The sequence below is a fragment of the Adiantum capillus-veneris genome, chromosome 16 (assembly GCF_014529385.1).
Source record: "Adiantum capillus-veneris isolate H3 chromosome 16, ASM1452938v2, whole genome shotgun sequence".
Classification (NCBI taxonomy): domain Eukaryota; kingdom Viridiplantae; phylum Streptophyta; class Polypodiopsida; order Polypodiales; family Pteridaceae; genus Adiantum; species Adiantum capillus-veneris.
This window is the reverse complement of record NC_140946.1, coordinates 25,682,876-25,697,019: the sequence shown is the minus strand read 5'-3', so window position 1 is coordinate 25,697,019 and position 14,144 is coordinate 25,682,876. Positions and strand designations below refer to the sequence as shown.

The 14,144-nt window shown below is 42.7% G+C and overlaps 1 protein-coding gene across 1 annotated transcript in view; it reads left to right on the top strand.

Moving 5' to 3' along the window:
• The window catches only part of LOC147438735 (uncharacterized), a 61,313-nt gene extending 50,049 nt beyond the window's left edge, over positions 1-11,264 (top strand). Inside the window, exons 14-19 of the mRNA XM_086484733.1 lie at positions 22-144; positions 309-391; positions 9,356-9,497; positions 9,579-9,608; positions 9,694-9,764; positions 9,993-11,264. Of these exons, the coding sequence (XP_086340859.1) occupies positions 22-144; positions 309-391; positions 9,356-9,497; positions 9,579-9,608; positions 9,694-9,764; positions 9,993-10,905 (1,362 nt within the window). The 3' untranslated portion in view covers positions 10,906-11,264. The remainder of the gene's footprint in view (positions 1-21; positions 145-308; positions 392-9,355; positions 9,498-9,578; positions 9,609-9,693; positions 9,765-9,992) is intronic.
• Positions 11,265-14,144: the final 2,880 nt, after the last annotated feature.

The following is a 14,144-nucleotide window of genomic DNA, read 5'->3' as shown; positions in this document are numbered from 1 at the left end:
TTTTCTGTTATTATCAAGCAGCCCACAATCCCAGCACCTGGTAAAGCTCCTCCAAAGATAGGAAATTTGGGCCACCTTACAAGGATAGCTAACCGTCTCCTCCAAGCTGCCAATAACAACTCAGACATTTTGGCGCATTTACAGGTGCTTCAACCAACTCAACCCTGTGGACATTGGCAACAGTGACTGGAGAATTACTGTTTACAATATCTGTACTCCACCATATTTTTTCCTCTGAATGATGGTGTTCTCTCTCTAACTCTCTTGGTGTCCTCTCTCTAACTTTCTTTCATTCTCCTATGCACCAGGGAAACGCTAAATGGGTAGAGTGGCAATCAGATGTTTTGCAGAAACGCAACTCTCTTGAGAACGTCTGCCAGTGGACTTGCGGGTAATTTTTTGACGAAATTTGTGTGCGCTCAAACATGAAGGTGTCATTGGAATATAGCGGTTACTTTTCCCAATCTGAAATGGTATCGAGGCTGGGGCACCCTCTTGTCTCTCTCTTGCAAAGAAAATAGGTTCTACTAAAACACCTAGAGGGCACAGAGCTCAAGGCCAAGCGCTGCTTACAATCAGAGGAGTAACCCTAGAGATTAAACACAAAAACATGGCATAAGCATCCAAGCAATAATGACTGGATAATCTATCAGGAGCCTGATGTCAAGGGCACACCCAAAATGAACTCTGCATCTGTAAATTATAATCATCAGAGGTGGAACTTTGTGTTGATGTATGCTCATTGTTTTTTGTGTGTGTGTGTGCGTGTGAGTGTGTGTGTGTGTGAGAGAGAGAGAGAGAGAGAGAGAGAGAGAGAGAGAGAGAGAGAGAGAGAGAGAGAGAGAGAGAGAGAGAGAGAGAGAGAGAGGGGGGTAGTACAATAAAGGGACCAGATATATATAAATAGTCAAGCCCCGCTTAGTAAATGCCAAGGATAACATCCATCAACCAATTACAAACCACCCATTACCAGAAATACACAAGCTCAATCCATGATTGTCCTCCAATTACCAACACCACCCTGTCTTACCTTAAAAGAGGTTAATCCAAAGAACCTAGTAACCATAAGGTGTATCAAGAGGGCACCACGTGCCAACGGAAAAGGACAGATAGACTTTGCACTTCAAAACAATGAATTGAAAGAGATGCACGACACACGAGACACAGAGTGGCGGAGTTCCACCCCAAGAGAGCAATGGCCCCAAACGATGGCGCCCCTTTCTGTATTACTTTATATTGCTTCAACTCAGTACAACGCCTTTCCTCTCTGCTTTACATCTCCACGCGGGAGCATGGCACATATTTAAAGGCCCCTTGGCCATGATAAAGAGTTTACATGAAAAGCATCTGGTCTCCAAAAGCAAACCTGCACGAATTTGGGAATTCCGTACAAGTGCGACGCAGCGTGTTTCGCGGAAATGTTGGTACAATTTGCCATGTGAGCAGGTGAGTGCAAAAACCGGCTGATTTGTATAGCCCTCCCATGTCATTATATTTTACGCAAATCCTTTGTGTGTGTGCGCTTGCTTTATTTTAATGGCTTGGGCCCCATTGGACGGGGAGGTTGGGAAGACTTTCTCTACTTGGGCCACTCGACGAGGATCAGTAAGTTGGTGATAACTTCTTCTGCTACTTCTAGGGTTTAGGTGTCTCCGACCTTGGTTGGGATGTGCAAGTTGGCTAGGGTTAGGTATGGGAAACCCTAACCCGTCGGTCTGCAGTGGCTTGACACATCATGAGTTTGTGACATCCCCCCTTCTTCAAAGAAGAGTAAACTTCTGCGATTACGATATAAAAACTCAAGTTAGCTCAAAAAATATCTGAGGGTCATTCCGAGGGATATTCGGTTTTCTCATTCTAGATTGGAGATCTTGATATTCTGGTGTAGCAAAATTAGCCATCACACCCAAACCGGTAACGTGTGTCTTGATGCACTAAAATTACATACCTATTCTGTGACGAAGCTGTCGCCTCCTCCATCTTTCTCCTTTGTTCTTGGTCACGTCGACAATAATCACTCTCCTCACAGAGTAAGTTTAACACTCACAGAGTCATAGGCACAACACAAAAAGGACTAAGTGAGCTCCAAAAGGGGCTCTCCTTTCCTATTAAGCTTAATGCTTTGGAGACCATCTCTCCACATCTACATCATCACCACAACTCGGCAGCCCGCCATGTTTTACGAAGAGAAAGAGAGAGGGGAAGGAGAAGCGTGAAGGATCCTTTCTCATCAATACTCCAAAATACAACTACTAGGAGGTGTTTTTGGGGTGCCCAACGAAAAGGGGCCTTTCCCATGCAAAATTTCCCATCCTTTTGTTTGCCAAAAGTCTTCTAATAGGGTCCAAAGTTAGGGTTCCCTCCCCCCCCCCCCCCCCAACAAAAAATAAAAATAAAAAAATTCCCCTAGTGCATGTGTGTGTGTAATATTTTTAGCTACGGCTATAGATAAATGAAAATGATTTTTGTGCACTCAAAATGAATTTATAAATTTACCAATTTGTTTTAGACAGGTAAATTTTCCAGTGCAATGTGCTCATCTGGAACTTTTATTCGTGTCCGGATAGTATGATAAGTAGAACAGTAGCCGGACACATTGCAGAACAGTTCACAACAAGCACATGAATTAGATGGTGTCCTAGTTCACTTCGAAAATCTATAATTTATTAGTTTTCGCGGTGGCCGTCTACGAAGTGGCCGGCCTGACAAGAGCCGACAGACTGAGTCGGAAGAAATATGAAATTGACCGTGTTAATCATGTCCGAGACTGGCCAGAAAATTGGGATTTAATATCCGTTTTTAAGTGTAATGGACCTTATAAACATAGTGGCCGGTCAGTTTGAACATGGCCACATTGAATAAACTTAAAAAAAAACCAACTCTAGCGTCAGGAAACTCCAGCAACCACCATTTTCTATTTTGCGAACTCTCTCTCTCTCTCTCTCTCTCATGATGCGCCAAATGGCCAGAGAAATCACACACAAGGCATAAAAGCAGGTAGCGCTATCATTGTGGGGGCTTTGCATCAGTTTGCACTCACACACGGAGCCTCATCTCAGTTCAGCCCATTCTCTCTCTCTCTGGATTTGCTTACTCTAAAGTTCGTGTAGGTTGCAAGGAGGCTATGAAACCTACGATGCAGGCAGTGCAGAGAATCTCCTTCGAAGGGGTGATGGGGGGGGGGGGGGGGGGGGTTTCTATGAAGAGAAGATGCGCAAGTTTGAAGCTGGACTCTAGCTAGTGCTTCTGAAAAGTATTTAGCTCTACCCCGAAAACACTCTTCAAATTATGATGCAATCCGCCCTCATAGCCGGAAACTTGCATTCGAAAGGAACTCTCGAAAGCAGGTTTAGTACCTTTCATGCAAAGCAGAAAGCTCTCACTACTGACTCCTGAGGCAGAAACCTCCACACGAAAGCGGCTTTCAGATCAGTCCAAAGGCACAGAAAAGAAGCCAGAGGGAGCAAAGAAAAGGAAATTCCTCACTCCCTCTTAGTTGAAGGCGTACTTGGAAGAGAGCGGAATTGGACATAGACTCTTCGGAGGGCAGATTATTTGGAATGTGTAGAGCATTGACCTCTTCTATCTAGGGTGCTCTAAAGCAGTTAGATCTAGGCATTGGCTTAGATCTTGATTGTTTTGAACTTGAGGAGGTTCCCGGTAGTCAAAATATCTGCCTCATATGTTGGTGTCAACCATAGGGAAGGAAGGAGTCCCATCCGTGCCAGTGGTGCTGGTCTATTTAGCAGTAAAGTCAACCACTAATGTAGAGCATTCCCTTTGAGAAGAGAGGAGGCTTTGTTTTATTGTCGAGGCTTTATGAAGTTGCCTTCATAAAAAGCTATGCCGAGTTGATCATGACCAAGTTTTTGACTTGACATTTTGGCCTCCTGCTTTGTAATGATTATGACCATGTTTTTGAACTTGACATTTTGGCTTCCTGCTTTGTAATCTTTTCGACCCTCTTTGGAGGCAATTGATCATACGCATTGGGTCGTAGGAGTGTGTTGCCCTCAGTGCCGAAAGTTGTACCGAAGGTTGGAGGCATCCCTCCTCCATACATGCCACCGTTTCCATCTTGGTAGAAACCATAAGGATATCCCTCCAAGCATTGTGCCATAGATCCCTTTAGTAAAAACCAAGCATCCCTGCACCATATGGGCCAAGACCACCTATCGTATGGTCCACAAGCTCTTGCTCGACTGGGATTGAATCCTTCTAGAGACATCCCAAACTGACTCTTGGCCGCCATATCTAAAAAAGTTGGATTGATGCTGAGGTAACGTGGATAAGGAGGCGTATATCCTTGCATCTGATGAATGATTTGCTGCTGCTGTTCCCAATCGGCAACAACATTGGTGTCCTTCTTGTTCATAAGAGACTTCCAAGTCAAGATTCTACCGCGACACAATAGAGATTCTTCAAAAACACTTCACAAAATAAAAAAAAAGTCGACACGGCCCGACGTAGTTCTGTGCCCACAGGTACTAGCCCCTTTGGGTATTTCTTTCTTTATTAATCTTTGAGCAAAGTACAACCGGCCCGCGGTGCTCGCTCTCAAACTCTGCGTCCAGATGCTCTGCAGGGTGAGCCCCTTGGATCACTTATAAAGGTTTTACAAGGGTTCCTAAAAGCAGAGCCCCAAAAGCATTAAACTTTAAAAGCAAGGAGCTTCAAAAGCATCTTCTTTAAAATCTGCCAGCCAAAAGCAGTCAACGATAGTTGCAGAAATCCGTACGCACTACCACATCAGCAAGTCAATGCGAATTGCAGTATTCTGTAGAGTTGCCGCGTCAGCCAGTCAACGCGAATCACGAGATTCCGTACAACAGCCAGTCAGCGTGCATTGCGGAGATCCGTACTGTCACCCAATCATCCCTTTGGTGTGTGTGTGTGTGTGTCCTGGCACTGCCATGTCATCAAGTTGTGACATACCCCCCTCTTGAAAGAATTGTAATCGCCCTCAATTATGCTTGCAAAACAGACAGAGGCCATAAACTGCCTTAGTAGACATTGACTCTTAGTACCGACGCACTAGACACAACATTTCTAGTACTTGTACAAAACGATAGTCACATCACAGAAACATAACATGACAAATCACAAAAATATTCATTCCAAATCTTAGACCATGACTGCCAGCAATTGTTTAGTAATCGCATCTAGATCTAGTCCGGACCGTAGTGATGCCCGATTAACTAATCCTTATTGCGATTATGTCAAAATGCTGCAGTCATTTCGTCTTTCAGTTCCTTCACTCAAACAAATCAAGTGAGAGTACAAATCAATCATTTTCATTTTCGGGAATTCCCTGTCATAAAGTCATAAATTTGATGTCACAAGATGGGCACCACATGCCAATAGAAAAGAACAGACTGAACAGACTTTTAGCCCTTGAATAACAACCGAACTGAGAGAGAGAGAGAGAGAGAGAGAGAGAGAGAGAGAGAGAGAGAGAGAGAGAGAGAGAGAGAGAGAGAGACGACACGCGGCACGGAGTGGCGGAATTCCACCCCAGAGAGTATTGGCCCCAAACCTTGGCGCCCCTTTCAGTATTTCTTTATATTGCATCATCAAAGTACAAGCCGCTACTCCAGACTCTGTACCTTCTCCAGGAAGCATGCCAGAGAATGAGCCCATGGCCTCATATTTAAAGGCCCTAGGGCCCAAAAGCAATTTTACATGAAAAGCCTTCAAACTCAAAAGCATTTGGTCCAAAAACAATGTCCAAAAGCTGCCAACGTAAATCATGGAAATCCGTACAACTGCCACGTCATCATGTCAGTGCAAAATACGTGCAAGCTGCTACGTCATGACGTCGGTGCAAAATCAGGGTTTTTCGTACAATTGCCACGTGATCATGTCAATGCAAAATCCGTACAGGCTGCCTCGTCATCATGTCAGTGCAAAATCGCGCAAATCCGTACAGGTTGCCACGTCAAATCTGTCCTTGATGGTGATTTTGTTGAGAGCTCTATAGTCAATGCACATTCTCCAAGATCCGTCTTTCTTTAAAACCAACAACTTCGAAGAGCAGTAAGGTGAAGTACTCGGCTGGATAGGACCCTTTTCCAAGGGGTCTTTCACTTGGTTTATAATCTCTTCATTCTAGGCTCGGCTCACACGGTAAGATGGCCGGTTCGGTGGTGTGCTTCCAAGCATCAGATCAACTTCCAAGCCTTTTAAATTTCAGCCATTTAAGTGGTGCTTTCATGTTCAATAAAAGAGTGGACCACCAAGTTTGAGCATTTCCCTTGAAGTAAGAGGTAGTCCTCCGAATCTTGGAGTGCTCTGAGTAATGTCCTCCAGAGAAATCTATGTCAAATTGTTGTATGAAGGCCAAAGCCTTTGAAGCATCTTGAAATCCAGAAAACGTGTCAATTTTAATTGACTGTCCACCTCCTTTAAACTCTCGGACTTTCTTGCTTTTATCTTCTAGAAAGTCATATTGGTTGGCTTTATAAAAAAATTTCTTCCTTGCATAAAATCTACTGTCATTGGAGTTCGAACTATCCGAAGACGAGTCCTCTGTAGAACTGTCTGAAACTGGGCGAGATTTAGACTTCTTTGCCTTTTTCTTGCCCTTTCCGAAGCGTTGCTTTTTGCTTCGTTTTTTTCCTTTCCTGTTTCTTCGCTCCAATCGGAAGAGCTAGAAGAACTGTAAGAAGAAGAAGAAGAAGAAGAAGAAGAACTGGGTACTCCGTCAAATCGCACTTGCTTCTTGCCGAGGCAAATGTAGATTGACGACCCAAATAACCCGGGAAGTCAGTTCCTTTCTTCTGCTTTTTGTCGTGCTTTTTGGCTTGGTTCTACGCGTCAAAAAGCTGGCTAATCCGTGCATCAACCACCTGTTCTAATTCTTGCTTTGTAAACTTCCTCGGCGTAGGAGGTTGTTTGAGCGCGGGTTTGAGGGGTGGCTCTGTGGTTTACCGCCACTGTGAGTGCACCTCGTCGAAGGAGGTCTGGGTGAAAAATTTTGCAAGTTTAGGGTTCTTCGCAAAATTCATCATCAACTTTGTCGCATCATTTACCAATCTCCGATGTTCCATCTCTTCAAGCTCCGCCTGAGTAGGCCGAGATGGACAGTACTCCTCGCGTGAATCTTCTTCATGATCCCTTCACGCATCTTTGGATGCAGAGGAAGTCGACCGTCCTTTGCTTGAAAGTGCCGTGTAAAAAGGATCGGATTTCTCGATAGAAGAGAAATCGCCGCGCTTTGATACCACTGTAACAGACTTGGACACTCCAAGTCAAGAATCTACCGCGACACGACAGGAATTCACTTCAAAACAGTTCACAATTAGATTCGACACCGGCATGGCGGAGTTCCGTGCCAAGGGGTATTGGCCCCAAAGACTGGCACCCCTTTCGGTATTTCTTTTTGTATTAAAATGTGTGCCCAAAGTACAAGTGAGTGGGAGGGTCTCACTCTCAGACTCTGCGTCCAGATGCTCTGAGAAGTGGGAGCCCAACCACACTTATAAAGGTTTACAAGGGATGCCAAAAGCAGAGCCCCAAAAGCTTTCAAAAATAAAGCAATTCAACTCTTTAGCCTTCTTGAGTAAATAAAGCATCTTAAAATAAAGCGCGCTCTCTCTCTCTCTCTCTCTCTCTCTCTCTCTCTCTCTCTCTCTCTCTCTCTCTCTCGCGTAGGAATAGCGTAGCCAAAAGTTGCCGTACTGCCGCCGCAAAACGCGTTGCAGAAGGTGGGGTTCCGTACAGCCATGCCACGTCAACGTTTCCGGGTTTTGCGCTGCGAATTGTGGGCCTGCCATGTCCTCATTTCAGTGCCTGTTTTTTTCTGGACTGTCTATGCCAAAGGGGAGGGTGTGTGTGTACACGGGCTGCCACGTCACTAGGTTGTTACATCAGTACCCTTCTTGCGCTTCTTCAATTGCTTTTTGATTGATTCTTTGTATCCAAAAGCTAACTGATTGATCTGGGTCTGAACCACCTCTTGAAGTTCTTGTTCAGTGAACATCCTCGGAGAAGGAGGTTTCTTGATTGCCGGTTTAATTGGTGGTTCGATGGCTTTCTATCATTGAGTATACACTTCAGCCATGGATTGCTGAAACAAAAATTTTGCAAACTAAGGATCTTTAGCAAAGCAAAGCATCTGCTTTGTGCGCTCGTCAACCTGTTGTCGACTTTACATCTCCAAAAGTTCATACTGTGTAGGCCGAGGTGGCCCGTGCTCATCTTTTGTTAAGTCGTTTGAATCTTCTGCGTTGCCTCCTCCTGCCTCGGTGGTTGCAAAAGAGGTCGAATGATTCTTTTCGGAATCCATAAGTGTCGCGAGAAAAGGGATCGGATTTCCCGGTAGAAGAGAAATTGGTCGTGCTCTGATACCACTGCCACTGTCACAAACTTGGACACCCCAAGTCAAGATTGTACTGCGACACAACAGAGATTCACTTCAAAACACTGCACAAAGTCAAAAGAGAGTCAACACGGCCCGGCGTAGTTCCGTAGGTATTGGCCCCAAGGACTGGCGTCCCTTTCGGTATTTCTTTTTATATTAATCTTTGAGCAAAGTACAACCGGCTTGCGAGTGCTCACTCTCAAACTCTGCGTCCAGATGCTTTGCTCAATGAGCCCCTTGGTTCACTTATAAAGGTTTTACAAGGGTTGCTAAAAGCAGAGCCCCAAAAGCATTAAACTTTAAAAGCAAGGAGCTCCAAAAGCACCTTTTCTAAAATCTGCTAGCCAAAAGCAGCCAGCGATAATTGTGGAAATCCATATGCACTGCCACGTCAGTCATTCAGTGCGAATCACGGGATTCCGTGTAGCAGCCAGTCAGCGTGCATTGCGGAGATCCGTACTGTCAGCCAGTCATCCCTTGGGGGGGTGTGTGTCCGGGCACTGCCACGTCATCAAGTTGTGACACCTTTACCTTTGTCTTGGCTTTAACGTGAGGTTTTACGAAGCAAGTGCCTTCCAAGTCTTTCCTTTCTGTGTCACTCTTCAACTTGTATTTTCTCAATGCGAGGGTTGCCCCCCCCCCCCCCCCCCCCCCCCCCCCCCCCCCCCGGGCCCAAAATCCCTTATCCTGCGTATGGGCGTGCTGTGCCAACTACACACACACAAATCTCATTAGTCATGCTGACGAGGTGGTTGATAATTTGTTCTTTCGAGTTTTTGCACCAGCATTTAGCTAGTAAAAAGCGTACGCAGTACATAGTACAATCCACCAACATTTGCACAGATAACACTTTTAGTGGACAGTTTCCTAGGTTGTAGAGTGAGCTGTGAGCTGATGGGTTTTCTGAAGTTCAGAAGGGTTCAATGGTCCATGATTTGTAAGCATCCCTTTTCCTATTCACTTACACTTTAGCATATGTTTCATTTCTTGAAGGCGTCCAACAACCGTGCGAGATCGGCCAGTGGACAGTGACGAGGATGATTTTAGGGAAAAAGACTATGATATATCTTCTATGGTTTCGAACAGTCGTGAAGCTTTTAGATATGGAATGTACGACAATGAGGATGGAGAGGAGGTATGAGTAACCCTTAATAACTTTTAGTTTTAAAGGGTTTTATGATGTCATGCATTTCACAGCAGTTTTTATTCTTTGTAGGGAATTGGCATCGTAGAAAGGGACGATGAGGTAAGATATGGCAGTTTATTGATTTCATTCTTTTCTGTGCAGTCTGTTTTCACATCTTATGCTGAAAATGATGACCTTTATCCAGGATGTGTTCTTTGATGATGAATCTGCAGAAGTAGTCATGTCTTCGTTGAGGCTTGGGGAGGAGCATGACAGGTTTGCTTTATTTTTCTTGATTGAGATTGTCAAATAGTGTGCATATGTGCACTACAGGGCAAATAGTTGGAACATGGCTTACGCATAAAATTGTTCAAGAGCTATGAATGTACATGATATTTTTGTCACCTATTCAGCTACAAGAAGCAAGCTGGGAACTAAAGGGTTTAAATGCATTGCAACTTGTCAATATCCTTAAGTTGATCATTGTCTGTCTTGGCTTTCCAGGTCAAATGATAGCTTCCTTTCTGGGCCCAATTGGTTTGCATTTCCTGATGACAGGCCCAACCAGTCTTTGGGATCCTTCCTAGTTTCCAACCCGATACAACGGTTTGAAGATGGGCAAGGAAACAGCGTGTCTTCCTCTAGCAGTGACGATGAGGTTGTAGTCGGTGAAGATGAGGATCTTGTCGATACAGCGACGTCGTCTGATAGCGCTTACTTTTCGGCCAGCTCTGCGAATGGAACTACTACAGACAATGCTGGTACTCTTGAGAGTATAGGAAACAGTCCTATAGATGACCTATCTTCAGGCATGGAGAAACTTGAAGTAGCAAATAATCTTTCCTTCTTCCACGACGAGAATTCCAATGAGGATTTGTTCTCGACGAGGCCACTTGACTGGGAAAGCTGGAAGGAGCCCTCCAGTCTGGAGGGCACCTCTGGAAGGATGACCTTCAGTGATAATAACCCATTTAAGGACGACTTGGAGCAGTTTGAAGCATGGGAAGCACCGGGCTCAATGACGTCAACAGAAAATGAGCTCAAGCGGGATGAAGCAGAGACCAATGAGACTGCCTCATCCAGTCCACTTTCTAATCAAGAAGAGGCGAAGGACGTGCCTCCGCAATTGGACCAGCAATGTGACAGTGGGGGTGATGGGTTTTCGAAACCTCTTTTTGATGGGAGTCCAAAGTTTGTTGGAGTGGAGAATGAGGGCACAGCAAAGGCTATGGAGCATGCTTTGAGGGAAGGGATTGTGGGGGAGGCAGGTCCATTACTACATCCAGCAAAGGGTATTACACAGATTGATGCTGAACCTAGGAAAGATGCTGATGCAGCCGGTGAACTGGACTTCACAGACGTTAATTACTGGAGAAGTGACTATAACCAATCTGTGGCTGAAGTGAAGTCTGTATGAGCAGCGGCAAAAGGGGGTGGGTGCCGATGCTTATTGCCTTCACTTAGGCCTCACTAACTTTAGAACTGAGCACGTGTTCTCCGCAGGGTAAGGATGGAGCTCTCCTCTCAAAGCTCTCTTCTCCTGATCTACGTGCATGTAGTTTGTTTAGACGAATTGTCCTCTTATATGCTCTCATTTATTGTGGGGCATGCTATATTGTGAAATCAAGGATTGGGTGCCCTTGTGTAAAAATAGCTCTTTTTCTTTATATTTCATTCATTTAGGGACATCCCTGTTTGTAAATGAGGGAGCTGATGTATTGGCAGATGGCACCCTGAGTTTCAGTTGCAAAGAAAATGGCTCAGAAAATTTCTTGATGTTTTGGTTATTGAGGTCTTATTGAATTCAGTTTCATTCATCCACAAATCTTTGCGTGTGAGTACTGTGCACTCAATGCATCAGATCCTGCAAAATGAAATTCACCATTCTCTTGACCATGAGTTCTTACTGTGACAGCTACAAATTAATGTTTAAAGGCGTCGTGATTTCCTAGGACTCTATAAAAAAATTCGAGCCTGTTATGGCGGTGTTTGTGTGATATATATATATATATATATATATATATATATATATATATATATATATATATATATATATATATATATATATATATATATATATGTGTGTGTGTGTGTGTGTGTGTGTGTGTGTGTGTGTGTGTGTGTGTGTGTGTGTGTGTACATATATGTACATATGTATGTATATATATATATATGTACATATATGTGTGTGTGTGTGTGTGTGTGTGTGTACATATATGTACATATGTATATATATACATACATATGTACATGTGTGTGTGTGTGTGTGTGTGTACATATATGTACATATGTATATATATACATACATATGTACATATGTATGTATATATATACATATGTACATATACACACACACACACACACACACACACACACACACACACATATATATATATATATATATATATATATATATACATATATATATATATATATATATATATATATATATATATATATATATATATACATATATATATAGATATATATATATATATACATATATACATATATATATATATATACATATATACATATATATATATATATATACATATATACATATATATATATATATATATATACATATATATATATATATATATATATACATATATATATATATATATATATATACATATATATATATATATATATATATACATATATATATATATATATATATATACATATATATATATATATATATATATATACATATATATATATATATATATATATATACATATATATATATATATATATATATACATATATATATATATGAGAGAGCTTGCTTTGATACAAACCGGTTAGCCAAAGCATCCATGCACTTGTATGATATGAATTGAGGGAAGGGTGGATTTTGCTGAAGGTTGGGAATATTTATCTCTTGGAAAATATGTAACATCCTTGCAGAATACAGGGCAAGTGCTAGTGACTCTCCTTTGTACAGCTCTTTTATAATGCTCATGAAGCACTTGCTTCAGGCTTCATGAGCTTCAGTACCAACAGCAGGCCTAGAAATGGTTATAATGCACCTGTTCGGATGTGGTTTCAACCCATGAATAAAAACTAGTGGCTTGGAAAAGTGTATTGGATAATTTTGCAATAACTAAACTGTGGTTTTCAATTGCGCACTTCTCCATAGTAGGGCAAGATCATCGGTCAAGGGTTGTGAGGCTTGAAGTCATTACAATAGCTAGTGCTCAAGTAGCAATGCAAATATTTGGCTTAAATGAAGATTGTGCATTGCCCTATTTACTTTGGCATTTGAACTGTGGTAAGCTTATTGGCAAATGGGTAGCGTGACTCGTAAACTTATTAGTAGTAGTGATTTAGGAGGTACACTTCAAGATTGGGATGCAAGAAGAAATGTAAGTTTGCCCACTTATGGTGTTCACAAAAGATTGACATCCTTTTTTGCTAACTCCTTTGCTTCTTTCATTGCTGAGAATCGAGCTTCCTTTTCAACAACCAACTCTTGGGCCTTGTGGTCAGTATCTCTTCATCCTAGAGCCTGTGGTTTTGTTCAGTGCAAAGCTATTTCTAGTTGAGTTCTAGCCTCTCCACTTCTGTAAGTTGAGCTTTTAGCAATGCATGCTTTTCTTTCTTAACCTTCACTAGGGCTTCATATTCCTAGGAAGCTCTCTCTTTAGGCCACATTAAGGTCTGCAGTTGGTCTTCCTCTTGTGGTTGGGGGATGGAAGAGCCATGACTCTATACGCCATGGGGTCTTTAATGAACCCCAAGATGTGGGATTGATAGTGCACAAACAATCGCTTGAATCTTGAGGTGAATGGAGGGCTTGCAAAAAGTCGTCGTTGCTAACCACCCCCATTCCAACCCATGACCACCTCTCTTTTAGCCTGACACCCTAACCACATGGGTATGAGCGTTTCCTTACACCTCTTGTCACTTCACTTGATCATAATGTAAATTGCCCCATGCAAAAGTAAACTTGGATGGTAAAAGTAAACTTGTATCCATTGGACAGATCATGAGCGTCACGAATCCCGTAGCTTGGTTTCATTCAAGGACGCGTGGTATATTGTGTTCAGGTTGGAAGAGGCTGAATCCTCTTGCACACTACCTTCATTAGGTTGATCTTTGTTGTAGTGGCTGACGTGGCCATTACTCTTGTGTTAGTGGTAGCCCCAAGTGTCTGGCCTACTCTTCTTGAGGGCTTTAAATTGGGACACTAGTTGAATTGTTTGCTTTGGATTTCTGTTGAATCACATCCTCAATTGTTGTCTTGGATGCTTCTCATTGCGATAGATGTAGCAATCCTGGGTGATCTTGTCCTTGTGGCTTGTGATGGAGTTTGGACTGAATGGCTTCCACCTCCTTTGGAGGTGCAATCTCATTCAAGAAGTTTTCAACTGGAGAGATTGACAAGGCTTGGGGGTAATACCAACTTTTTTGGGACAACCTATGACACTACTGACCCCTTTGGCAACTAGGTTGCGCAACACCTTGGTAAGTCAAGGGATGGATAACATACATGCGCCTATGTACTCAAATATCATTGATGGCTTGAAGTTGTTTTCATGCATGGTTTGCAATTTTTCTTTTACTAAAGAGACACTTATCACACCTATGACCATTGGTTATTACTTTTACAAAGACATTAAGGGATACTTTCTTGTATGAGCT